This window comes from Pelobates fuscus, chromosome 11 (genome assembly GCF_036172605.1).
Source record: "Pelobates fuscus isolate aPelFus1 chromosome 11, aPelFus1.pri, whole genome shotgun sequence".
Classification (NCBI taxonomy): domain Eukaryota; kingdom Metazoa; phylum Chordata; class Amphibia; order Anura; family Pelobatidae; genus Pelobates; species Pelobates fuscus.
In genome coordinates this window covers 92,588,372-92,602,383 of record NC_086327.1, presented here as the reverse complement: position 1 = coordinate 92,602,383, position 14,012 = coordinate 92,588,372, and the positions used below count along the sequence as shown (strand labels likewise).

At 41.0% G+C, this 14,012-nt stretch overlaps 2 protein-coding genes across 6 annotated transcripts in view; both read right to left on the bottom strand.

Annotated features, from left to right (window-relative positions):
- GPR153 (G protein-coupled receptor 153) overlaps nt 1-14,012 on the bottom strand; it is a 506,259-nt gene that overhangs the window by 306,627 nt on the left and 185,620 nt on the right. The gene's annotated exons all lie outside the window — the stretch shown is intronic.
- ACOT7 (acyl-CoA thioesterase 7) overlaps nt 1-14,012 on the bottom strand; it is a 209,738-nt gene that overhangs the window by 131,651 nt on the left and 64,075 nt on the right. For all 5 annotated transcript variants that reach the window (XR_010086050.1, XM_063436456.1, XM_063436455.1 and 2 more), the window contains exon 4: nt 11,597-11,688. Coding sequence is in view for 4 of the 5 variants with exons in the window: in XM_063436456.1 (XP_063292526.1) it covers nt 11,597-11,688 (92 nt within the window). In the remaining variant the exon portion in view is untranslated. The remainder of the gene's footprint in view (nt 1-11,596; nt 11,689-14,012) is intronic.

The window sequence follows — 14,012 nt, the reverse complement described above, 5'->3', positions numbered from 1 at the left end:
CGTAGGCAGCGGGTGGGGGCTATTAGTTTCATAACAGGGGAGGACGTAATGCCCTCCAGCCCCCACCCACAGTCAAAGTGTGGCTGCTCTAATTAGAATACCTACTGTGTCTCCCAGGTCCCACTCATGGTCAGTAGATAATTAAATTTACAATGGGGAGGGTGGACATGTCAATATTCACCCCCAAATTGTCCATAAGTCAACCTCACCATCCCTAGCCACCTCCATTTAATAAAGGTCCCATACCTAAATTTCTACAAGCCATTAGACATGTTCTTCCATCATTTCCTCAGTCCCAGAAAAGACAAAATAGAAAACTGTAATTACAGGCCTTACTAAAACACAAACAACCAAACAACCAAACACATACAATCTGGGTGAACAATGGTATGTCGCCTTGTATAATTTAAATAAAGCCTCCACTAACCACCCAGGGTGGAGGCTGGGACAAACACACAAGGTTTCCTTCCTTTTGTATTATCATCAGAGCACCCACCCGCTGCCCATGGCTGCCCAGTCGTTAGTTTGTAATGTTTAGTAGATATGTCCCCACCTGCCATATATGCCATATATAAGGAAGATCAGTACATGTTGATTGGCAATAATTGTAAGGGTTGCATTTACAGTTATGTCGGCCAAGATGCAGCAATGTAGAGAATCCTATAGATAATACACAGCGAATATCATATATTTCAACCCAGCGTTGCTTACCCAGTAAAATGGCTCTCTAAACACAGACTGAAACCCTCAAGTCTGAAATCTCTTCTGCATATCAGATATCTAATCCAGCTCATTCAGCACGGTTCAGTTATGCACTTAATTTGTTCATTTTCCAGATGAAATGGGAAATTAAATAATTGCACTTACTCCCTTAAGTTACAGTGCCTTTTCATTGTCATTGAAGAGCTTTTATGTACAGTTAGGCAGACACTACTTTCAATGTTGCTATTAGTCTAAGTTAATAAACATTGAACACTTTAAAAACTGATTGATTCAAGAAAGCGTTTAATGCAAATATGAGGGGAAGGGCTCTGTACGGCAGCACACCAGAGAATAAATCTCTGATTTTAACCCCCTTAAAGGAACACTGTAGGCACAGAGACCACTGCAGCTCATTGAAGTGGTCTGGGTGCAGTGTCCCTTTTGCACTTAGTGCTGCAAAGTAAAACCTTGCAGTTCTAAAGAAACTGCAATGTTTACATTTCAGCACTAAGTCTGCCCTCAGTGGCTGTCCATCTTGAATCAAAAACAGACGTTTGGTGGGGTATCTGATGCTGGACATCCTTGCGCTCTGCATGAGGACCTGCAGCGTTAGATTTTTCCCCATAGGAAAGCATTGATTCAATGCTTTCCTATGGGCAGGTCTAATGGGCGCACATATGCTCTTCAGTATTTTGTCCATACTGAGATACTGCAGCTTGCTACCAGAGTTTTAACTCCACCTCCAGTAGCATTATTAGCCAGTCTGGAAAAGCAGTTCCAGGCTGGCTAATGTTAATTCTATGCATAGTAATAGGAGATACTTGAAAGACAACCAGAATAAGCTTTACCATAGAAAAAGACAATGAAGGATGTTTTACATCCCCACCCCAGTCCACTAAACCCAGTACCTTTGTGGTACAAGGGTTAGCACACGCTCAACCCTTCAACTCTAGACCCCGAGGATGGGATGGGACACATAGGGCTAGACCCAGAGGTGGTGGTTTTCAAAGAGGGGGCCGTCCCCAGAGGGGAAGATATCAACACCAACAACAGTACCCTGACCGCAATACATGCTTTAACTGTGGCCAACAGGGTCATTGGCGAAGTGCCTGCCCTTTTCCCCCTAAAACCCTGTCAAATCCAAATATATCCCAAAACCAAAATGCACAAGCCACTTCTCAAGACTCCACTCCAATGACATTCCCAGCACCTCCACCACCTCAATTCCCTCCTCCTCCTCCTCCTCCACCTCCGCCCCAAACCCAGCATGCCCATCACATTCCATGGCCACAATAGGGATGCCCGGAAGGAGACACTCCTGTTTTTCTCCAACTGTCCAGTAATAGTACGGCTCAACCCTTTTATGTATTACACATTGAAGGTAACCCAATTCCTTTTCTTGTGGATACTGGAGCAACTTGCTCCAGTATATGCACTGCCTACTATGAAGGACCCAGGTCAAAAGCAGAACCTTCTGTGGGAATTAATGTAGTGTCTGTTCCAACATTCTGTACCCCCCTGCTTTCTGTCTACTGTCCTCTTAACTCTTCCCAAACCCTCCACTCTTTCCGCCTAATCCCTAACTGTCCTGTAAGCCTTTTGGGGAGGGATCTCTTGGGTATCCTGGGTGCCAAGATATTATGCACACCCCCAGGGGGTTTAGATCTGACCATGTTAGCACAACAAGAAGAACAGATAGATCTGTCATCCATCCCCTCCACTGTTTGGGCCTCTTCCAAGTTAGACGTGGGTTTTGTTAACTGCACACCATACAAGGCTAAACTTAGGTTTTCCAATCCAATCTACCTCAAACAATACCCTTTGTCTGACCAAAAGGTACATGCTGTCCGCCCAATGATAGAGTCCTTTTTGACCCAAGGAATCCTCACTATAGCTGTCTCACCATATAACACCCCCATTAATCCGGTCCCTAAAGGTGAAGGATACCGTTTTGTACAAGATTTCAGAGCCCTGAATTCACTAATAGTCCCAATAGCCCCCATTGTCCCAGATGTGGTCTCCCTCATCACTGCCATTCCACATGACGCCACATGTTTCACAGTTATAGACCTTAGCAATGCATTTTTCTCTATACCTGTGCACCCTGAGACTCAGTTGTTGCTAGCCTTCACTTTTGAAGGACGCCAACTGACATGGACAAGACTTCCACAAGGCTATGTGGATTCACCAGCTGTTTATTCTCTGGTACTCCAGCATACTCTCAAGGCATGGCACCCCAGTCATAGTTCAGTCCTGTTGCAGTATGTTGATGACTTATTATTATGTAGCCCAAGCCGTGTGGCATGTGTTAGTGACTCTATCAGTTTGCTCAAGCATCTGGCAACTGAAGGTCACAAGGTTGAAAGGCATAAAATGCAGTTATGTTTCCCTCAAGTTGTTTATCTGGGATTTGTTCTGGCAGCTGGAACCAGACAATTGAGTCCTAAGAGGATAGAGACAATTCAAAGAATCCCTATGCCTGTCACAAAGAAGGAGTTGCTCACCTTCCTTGGCATAATTAATTATTGCCGTCAATGGATTCCTGAATGTTCCCATTACGACTCAATGCTCAGAAAGTCCACCTCCTCAGATAGCCCTGACATTGTTTGTTGGTCCCCAGACATGAAAAATGCCTTTTTGGTTTTGAAGGTGTCAATTGTTCAAGCTCCGTCTTTGGGTCTCCCTGTGTATACCAAACCATTTCATGTGTATGCTAAGGACAACTGTAAAACTATGGCTGCTGTGTGTGCTCAAGAGCATGGAGGTGGTTTACGCCCCATAGCATTTTTTTCTAAGGTCATGCCCATCCCCGTGCAAGGAATGCCGGCCTGTCTCAGGGCATTGGCGGCATGTGCCATGGCTGTTGAAACTGCTGCTACTATCACTCTGGGCCACACTACAATCCTACACACATCACACCAAGTCCAACACCTAGTTAAGCATTTGACAACCCAACACATGACAGCACAACGTCTTAGTGGTTATGAAATCATACTTCTCAACTCACAGAACCCTACCATAGAAAAAGACAATGCAGGATGTTTTACATCCCCACCCCAGTCCACTAAACCCAGTACCTTTGTGGTACAAGGGTTAGCACACGCTCAACCCTTCAACTCTAGACCCCGAGGATGGGATGGGACACATAGGGCTAGACCCAGAGGTGGTGGTTTTCAAAGACAACTTCTCTTCAAATACAAGAGACATGCAGAAGGGTTCTTTCTGGGATTTGGGGCACCCTTGACAATGTCTCTAAGTACATTAGGGGCCAGGGGTTTTATTATAAGTTGTGAGCCTATGGTCATGAAAGGAAATGTACCTATATTACTCACTGTCACATCTGTAGACTGAGAGGTTTGGGCTAAGTCGGGATTCTTGTCTGCCTGCTCTATTATTTTGTTCGTTGCCCTAGTTACTATTTGCTTGGGTGTCTTGTCGTGTAGTATAATCTTGTTAGTCGTCCCCGTTTGTTTGTCCTGTACTGTAGAATATTTCAAAGAAGAGCACCCCTTGCTACCCCTTGGGTTTCTTTCCCTCTTCTTCATTAATGCCTTCTACAGCTACACTGGCAAAGACTAGCTCATCATATTCATCATCATCATTGGTAGGTCCTGTAAGACCTTTGAGGGATGGATATGTGGGATGGACTGACTTTGGACACATATTTTATACATGACTCCCCAGGGTGTGGTGGAGGGTAGCAAATGGACTGGTTATTTCCCATTCTAGGACCAAGGTTATAGGACAGATATCTACTCACAAAATCTCTGTCCTACACAATTGCCCACAAGAAATAAAATAAACTTTTGAAAAATGACAACTAGAGACCAGAGAAGGCAAGTGATATTACTCGTGTACACTTATCTCAAACTCTTGTATATTCACTATATACTAAGAAATCCCCTTTATCTCTTTATAGGTATCTTAAATTACCACAGTCTAATTCCCTTACTAGACCTGTCTAGTTCACTTACCAGACTAAAATCTGGACCTTTATGTAAACTGAGTCACAATACAATACAATATACAAAATAGCCTTTCCTAAATGAATGTAGTCTTACAAAACCACTGGGATCATAGATTCAGGGCGTCAATAATAGACACAAGGAATTACTACTCACCCGAAATGGTTTGGCTACATCCCACCGCTGCCACCAAGCTGAAAGGCGACTTCTATCCTAAGTGACTCGTCCCACTTAGACGTTCTCTGGTCTCCGTTGCCGGCTGAATTTCAGGGAAGAACGATGGAGCAAATAATGACACGCACACAGTTGCTTTCCAACGAACTTCAAATGTATTAGGGATAGACAGTTATATTTATACAGTATCGGATATGAACTTTGACTTACATAAAATGCAATAAATGGTTACACAGGATACATGTTTTTGCAACAAGCGGATATAGCTGATTTTGCACAAAATCCCTTGTGATCAAGCATGTGATTCTTTTCACATAACTATCAGATTAATTTTAGTTTGCGGATGCGTCTGGTTATCGAAAGCAGAAGTTTAATATAAAAACACAGAAGTCCAAGGACAGTCCAAGATCAAAATAATCCTGTGGTTAGTCTGGTATTTAGCTATTGAGTAAATCATTAAAAGAGAATATATTATCTGAATTTATAAGATGAGATTCATTAACCCACATTAACTCTTTCTATCCCTTCAATGCTTATAGCCAATGAATGAAAGGCAATACCAGCATCCAACTGCCGCAACTCTGCAGAAGCCAGTTGTAGCTAAGACACTATTTATTAAAGGGAAACTCAAGGCACCAAAGCAACTTCAACTAAATGAAGTTGTTATGTTTTACGAATGTAACAAATACACAGTACAGTGTGCGCAAAAATCACCAACACACAGTGAAATGTATAATTATAACAGCAAAATCCTGATCGTACATATGATAAACCTCTGATCACTCTGAAAAACAGAACAGCTCATATAGCATAATATGTGTTCTCTTTAAACTCCGACCTCTGCTTCAAACCTCATGTTCACTCTATCGCCAAATCCGGTCATTTCCATCTGAAAAACATTGCGCGCATCTGCCCCTACTTAACGCCAGATGCGACTACGGTGTTGGTCCATTCCACTGTACTTTCTCTCCTTGACTACTGTAATCCGCTTCTCAGTGGTCTTACGTGCTCCCAACTTGCGCCGTTACAGTCCATAATGAATGCGGCGGTGAGGCTCATCTTCCTGTCCGCCCGCACCTCCCATGCCTCACCCTTCTGTCAGTCCCTACATTGGCTTCCTATAAAATATAGAGCTCAATTTAAAATTCTGGTTCTTGCTTTCAAATGTCTACATAATGCTGCTCCCACCTATCTATCCTGCCTTATACACAAGTATGTCCCGTCTAGGCCCTTACGATCTGCTGAAGACTTAAGTCTATCTTCTGTCCATACTCCCACCTCTGATGCTCGCCTTCAAGACTTCTCGAGGGCTGCACCTTTCCTGTGGAACTCGCTTCCCTCCTCCGTTAGATGCTCACCCAGTCTCCACTCCTTCAAAAAATCATTAAAAACCCACTTCTTCATAAAAGCGTATCAATTAAACTCTTAATAGCTCCCAACTGATTCCTCTTCTGCAACTGTCACTAGTCTAATACTATCCTTACCATTTGTGTCATTTTACCCCACTCCCTCTAGCATGTAAGCTCATTGAGCAGGGCCCGCAACCCCTCTGTTCCTGTGTGTCCAACTTGTCTGATTACAACTACATGTCTGTTCGTCCACCCATTGTAAAGCGCTGCGGAATTTGACGGCGCTCTATAAATAATATAATAATAATAATAATAATAATACAGTTTTGTAATACAGAACAAATGGGACACAGAGGTAATGGGTCACTCACACTTTCCAGAGCCACATATAGCAGGCTCTGGCTGTGTTGGCTTTTCAATAGATAAAGCCATTTCAGAGCCTTTAGCTCCTTCTCCCACGAATTGGATAGGAAATCTTGAAGTATGTAAAATCTATTTACTTCAAAATATAAAGTGCAAGAATACAGGAAAAAACAGGAAACAGCAGCGACCAAATTGTGCATAAAAGTTCCAAATCAAAGAGCACAACATGTTTGAACTTTACGGTCTTCTTCAAGGTGCATAACTAACCCTAAGGGACGATTAGTACTGTGTATTAGTTATATTTTATCTAGTGTCTTATGAGTGACTATTGACACTAGGGTAGCTGCATTTGCACTTTAATCAACTAGTGCCAATCCACCTATTACCTTTTTGGTTCTTTATGATTTACGAATGATTGAAACCTAGAGTTGCCTCCAGTAGCAATGTCCTCTCCCACAGAAAAAAAAATCTCAAATCCATTGCTAGAAGTTTAATTGTAAATGTCCACAATTTCTTGTACTATCTAAACTAAAGCACGAGAAAAGTACTCATGGTATAATCATAGTAGAGATGTGGAACTGCAATCAATCCCCTAAATCCCAAGTATTGGGGTGCAGCCAGCCCAGTCCAAGTACCAAATACTTAATGAAGAAAAATAGAAGAAAGGTCCAGGCACTTCAAGATACAAAATGACAAATGTATTGAACCCACTGCCACTCACAACGTTTCGACCTATACAGTCTTTGTCAAGCTTGACCAAGACCGTATAGGTCGGAACATTGTGAGTGGCAGTGGGTTCAATAAAAGTACTCATGGTGTCAGAGTGCTTAGCAGAAAAGCACTCACATAAAGATAATCACTAAAATGAGAATTCAAAAAGAATTTCACATTTTAAGTGAAAGTAGCCGAATTGAAAGCATAGATGACTTAGAAAATGTTTCCAGTTTGACCATTTTTAAATTTAAATTTTTAATTTACTTTGAAGTCACTTTAAATTTTACCTTTAGTGAATAACCCCTTTAGTGGCATATAATAATATATCTGTAAAGAAGAACCAGCATGTATCTGAAGCCCTCCATTACTTCACTTCTGGTGTATTAAGATAAGTAAACCTTCCGGGAGTATGTTATATGTTGTAGTGTCCATTTGAAGACATTGTAGTTAAGGTTGCGAAAGGCTATTAATAGTTTAGCCTCTGATATCGGCAGAGTGACCTGTAAGAAATTGCTTGGCTTGTAAATGCTCTCCTGGATGTGGAACACTAATATAGTTGACGAGACGACAATGAAAAAGCACACAAAGTCAATCAAATGCAACCTTTCGCTGCATTTATTACACAGGTCTAAAAAAAATAATATAAAAAGGCCAGGATTTGACTGACAGCAACGATACAATTACGGTATATTACTCAAGGATCCAACCATGCGTGCAATGTGTCTTACATTTTCTTAAATGGATTTGTTAAATTTTGATATGTTTTATCCAACTCTTCATTGCTGTAGTTTGAGCACAGTATTTTTGACAATTGCAGTAAAACAAAATGCCATTAACCATATGGGCATAATCAGTGATGTTTATCTGATACCCCTGTAGACACAGTTAGCACAGGATCCAAGTGTGGATTACCCTTTTTAACTATTTGTCTGCTGGCTGCTATTGCCAGATCCATTAAGTGGAAATGAATCACCAAAGGCTAAGGTTTTCAATGGAAAATATAGGCTTCCGATTGGTTATTCAAAACTGTATTTATCGGCTTCTGATAAGTCTTTAACGATGGAATTTAAAATCAATCAAATTGATGAAAGGCTTACCGGAAGTCAATAAACTGCTGATAATACGTACCGGCTCTATTTAAATCGAGACTTTAATTAGCAAAAATCTCACACACATATAGATACAGGGCCGAACTGGCCCACCGGTATACCGGGAAATTTCCAGGAGGGAGACCTGTTATGTCTTTGCTCTGCTCCCCCACCCTCGCACGCTACTTAATGAGACCGGTCTCATTAAGCTGCACGGTGGGGAGCAGAGCAGAGACAGCACAGCTCCCTACATGCGCCACCAGCCACCTGCCCTCTACGGTCACCCAGCATGCCGCCTGTCTGCACAATCCTCTGGCCGGTCGCAATAATGTGTGTGTCAGTCTGTCATGGTGTGTGTGTGTGTCTGTCTGTCTGTCATGGTGTGTGTGTGTGTGTGTGTGTCTGTCTGTCATGGTGTGTGTGTGTGTGTGTGTCTGTCTGTCATGGTGTGTGTGTGTGTGTGTGTGTGTCTGTCTGTCATGATGTGTGTGTGTCTGTCTGTGTCATGGTATGTGTGTGTCATGGTGTGTGTGTCTGTCATGGTGTGTGTGTCTGTCATGGTATGTGTGTCTGTCATGTGGATGTGTGTATGTCATGTGGATGTGTGTATGTCATGTGGATGTGTGTATGTCATGTGGATGTGTGTGTGTGTGTCTGTCTGTCGTGGTGTGTGTGTGTCTGTCTGTCATGGTATATGTATGTGTCAAGGTGTGTGTATGTGTGTGTGTCTGTTTAGGTTACAAGACCCTTTCCATTGGCAAGGGAATAGTGTTTTTACTCACCTTTTTTTTTCCCCATCGCTGTGCTGGTCTCCCCTTGACTGGCCATGCCTCTATGGCTGAGATCATAAAGCTTGATGATCTCAGCCAATCCAATGTTTTGCCATAGGATTGGCTGCAAAACGCTACACCAATCAGCATCTCCTCATAGAGATGCATTGCATTGAATCAATGTATCTCTATGGGGAACGTTCAGTGCCTCCATGCACAGGAAGCACCTCTAGTGACCATCTCTGAAAAGTCAGTGTTTACGAAAAGCCTGCAGGGACAGGCTATAGACACCAGAACTACTACAGTAAGCTGTGTGTGTGTGTGTGTGTGTGTGTGTGTGCCTGCTAGTGAGTGAGCTTGCTTGTGTGTGTGTGTGCCTGCTAGTAAATGAGTTTGTGTTTGTGTGCCTGCTAGTGAGTGAGCTTGTGTGTGTGTGCCTGCTAGTGAGTGAGCTTGTGTGTGTGTGCCTGCTAGTGAGTGAGCCTGTGTGTGTGTGCGCACCTGCTAGTGAGTGAGCCTGTGTGTGTGTGTGCACCTGCTAGTGAGTGAGCTTGTGTGTGTACGTGTGTCATTTGTTATAGCTCTACTAATCAGTGCATACCGCTCATGAATTCTGTCAGATTGTTTTGGAACAGTTTGGTAAAGCCTGAGGTTCTCCACTGCATATAAAACCAGATCCCTCTAAAGCGAGGGTTTAAAAGCATTTCATCATATCTGTTCCATTGTAGGTGTGGCATTGTGCCAATGACTCATTCGCAGGTAAAAGTAAAGGGTGGCCACAGAATATCTAGACCATGTTTATTACAAACTTTTCTGTAGAGAACATGTGTGTGTCAGTGAGCTTTTCTGTATGGAACATGTGTGTGTCAGTGAACATTTGTATAACAGTAAGCTTGTCTGTAGTGATCTTGTGTGTTAGTGAGCTTGTCTGTAGAAGGATGTGTGCATCAGTGAGCTTTTCTGTAGTGAGCGTGTGTGTGTGTGACAGTGATCTTGTCTGTAGAAAGCTTGTGCGTGTCAGATTATGTCTGTACTACTTATTTGAATAGCTGACAATAGTAAATATTCCTAAAGATAAAACAAATTAGGACACATAATAGTGCAATATCGCCTGTATACAATTTTAAAGTGCAAAAAGTGGATGAAATTTCACTCACAACCCGGAAGCGGAAATATCACACGAACGCACGAACCGACTGCAGCAAGTAAGCGCCAATTATAGATCATTTAAAAGGACACTTACGACCAGCAACATATCAGCAACTAAGGAAGCCTCTGAACGAAGTGAAACATGTTTTGCACTACTAAGGACTATTCCAAAGACTTACCTTCAAACTGTAAGGTCTTGATTTTATTTAAAGTTACTTGTGCACTTTTAATAAAGCACTTTATTCTCCTACTTACCTTTGAGAGGATATCTCATTACTTGAAACCTCCTGGTAGTATAAAGAAGGGAGTGGGAACCTTGCTATCCCACAGAGCTGGAAGTCTGAGCCTTGTGAGTGAAATTCCATCCCCTTTTTGCACTTTTAAAATGTATACAGGCGATATTGCACTATTATGTGTCCTACTTTGTTTTATCTTTAGGAATATTTCCTATTGTCAGCTATTCAAATAAGAAGATACTCCACCTTATACTGTATTTATATTTAGGTTTGTTGTGAGGATAAAGGGAAACTCACTAAGGTGTTTGAGTATCTGTTATTTCTTGTGTGTCTCACTGGGATACTATTATTATTCACTTTATGTCTGTACTACGTTTGTGTGTATACCAATAAGCTTGTCTGTGTGTGTCAGTGAGATTGTCTGTCAGTCAGCCTATCAGCATGCATTTGTGAGCTTGTGTTTTTATGTCAATGAGCTTATGTATATCAGTGAGATTGTCTGTGTCTGCATGTGGGTATTCTTACAGTATAATTAAACTTTTTACTCTGAAAGGACCAATATTTTATATTAGAAAAAGAAAAAAAATATATATATATATATTTATATTTTACTCAATTATCTGGGGTGTCAATTTACAATATCAAAGAAGAACTCTCAAACATAATAAAGTTCATTAGTGACTCCTGTTGGCAGCTTTTGAATCATGAATGATCAATGTGTATCTGCACATAAAAAATGGAACAAATAGAAAACTAAAAATGGTAGAAGACACATAAACCATATAGGTTTATAGCAGGGATATGTTGCATACCATATTTCCTGATTCCTCTTCTGCAACTGTCACTCGTCTAATACTATCCTTACCTTTTTGTGTCATTTACCCCACTCCCTCTAGCATGTAAGCTAATTGAGCAGGGCTCTCAACCCCTCTGTTGCTGTGTGTCCAACTTGTCTGGTTACAACTACATGTCTGTTCGTCCACCCATTGTAAAGCGCTGCGGAATTTGATTGCGATATATAAATATCATAATAATAATAAAAATAATAATTTATTTATTTAAGGGAAATACAAACAGAACACTTACCTCAATAGGAGGAACTTCAATGACTTTGTCCACATTCAATAGAGACAGTGGCACATACCATAGAGTTGCTCTGTTTGTTAGTCTCTTGGCACCTAAGCAAAACAAAATACACATTAAAACAATACCATGGGTATTCTTCCTTAACAATGATTGACGTATTATGATGCATACATTTGTAGATATTAATGTTCTGTTACCATAACGAGACAGTATAATAATCATATAACATAGCACTGAGCATAATAAAGAAACAATATTACAATTTGATGGTGGATAACTTGGTTTTATGTTATGGCATTTCCCATAATTGAGCAATACGGTAAAATTATTAGGCTACCATGTTCTACCACGTATGTGTTCATGGACAATCTCCAAGCAATCTCCACCTCCAGTTTGGTATTTTTTGATTTCTTCCTGGATTACCAAGATATCAATGTGTGTGTTAAAGGCACACTCCAAGCATCATAACCATTAAAGCTCATTGTAGTAGTTATGGGGCAAAAAGTGCCTGGGTGTCATCCCGTTGGATGAATCAAACAATTTTTGAACGGTCTAATAAAAACCGGGGCATTCCTGGCATCTGAAACCCAACCTTTCTGGAAATACACTTCTGTGTAAGATTTGGATGGCATGTTAAGAGAGGATGAGTGTGCTGGTTAGCCCATGGCTTTTACCTTATCATCGCTGCCCAAATTCTGCATTTAGTCAACAGACTCTGCACAAACAAGTGTCATCGTCATTCATTGCCAACTGTACGAATACAATCAGCTGTAGTTGTCATTGTGCATTGAGTGCCACTTTAACTGTTAAACCTTTGCCATCCCAAAAAAACAAACACCTAGGTTTTTTCATAAAACTCAAGGCAGACAATTCTATATCTTTTTGATGCTCTTTATGCTCTATATTAATATTTATATCCATGTTTTCTATATCCTAATTTTTCTTATTGGATGACATTTATAACTGTGCTGTAATAAAAAGGTCAACACATCAACATCACATCAACACATAACATACATAACATCACAAACTAAGCTCAAACGACAATCCTTTGCATTTGCTATTTTTGTTTATTGTGTAGAAACAATGTCAAGAGCAGAAGCAAGATCTGTAATGAATGAGGAATGCATATCAAGTCCCCCGGACCTCATTTTTTTCCTCTTAACACAAAACACAGGTTCTGATTGTTTAACAGTTTGCAATAATCCTGCAATTTAATCACAAGAGTGGGGTGTGCTACAGGTTGGAGATTAAATAAATATATGCAGCACTCTGGTATATTATGCTGTTTCTTCACACATACTTGTAAAACACAGATCAGACTCATACATACAACTTTATTATGCATGAAGAGACATTTATAAAGCTGCTTTATGCATGATCACACATACACAAACATTGGCCATGTTATACAGAATCTAGGTCAAACACTGCTCCCTGTGCTAAGCTGTTGGATCAGATTGTAAATTGAAAGATCAAATGAAACTCTGGTACTTAAAAATATATATATTTTTAAAGTAATGAAAAAAAAATAGATTTTTGGATAGAGTTGTGGCAACCACAAGTTATTTAACAATGTGATAGCCATAAGATTACCATGGTTAGTACACATTTTAATTAATCTAAATCCGCAGGATATGGTAGGAAGTCAGGTGTTGTACCATTTAGTTTATATTGGATACTATCTTGTAATTATTATGATCCCCCTCCCCTTTGCCTGGGAGAGCATGTATTTTTAGTGGCATGGATCCAAAAGGCACTGGAAAAACTCTTTAGACATCCCTTTCTTAAAGCGACTCAGTCACTTCTCAGCATTTCATAAGGATTATACTTCAGCGTTCTGATTTTCCATGAAACTCCAATGCAATTTACAGAGACCATAAGACAAAGTACGGTAGATGCTGCGTTGTCTTAAGGGCAAGCCTGAGGTTGACAAAAGGTGGAGCTACTGTCAACTTTTGTCCAATCCAATGAGCTGTCACAAGTGACAGCCATGCAATTCAGGCCTTGTCTTGCTCATCGAGAGATATGATCTCTGGAGGCTCCCATTTTCTCGGGCTATCTTCCATAGACCTCAGTGCTGTACTCTCCTTAGTACAGCATTGCCACTGCTCCTGGCAAATTAAATGCCAGGAGCAAAAGAAGGTCTCCAAGAAGATGGAGAAGAAGGTGCTAACCGAGAAGGACGGCTTCAAGTAAGTAAACGTACCTTCCACTGCACTCGGCAGCCATCTGGAGATGTCATCTTCTGGGTCTGTGCAAAATATGTCAGATAAGCTTTAAGTCAAAGGACGGAACCTTGTGTGGTAAAAGTTGCCGTAGCTCCTCCACTTTAAGGTTCGGCATATTGTGCATTCAGATATTTTCTCTTCTTAGCCTGGTGGTTTCAGGTGGCTATTTTAGGGGCTATTTGAGG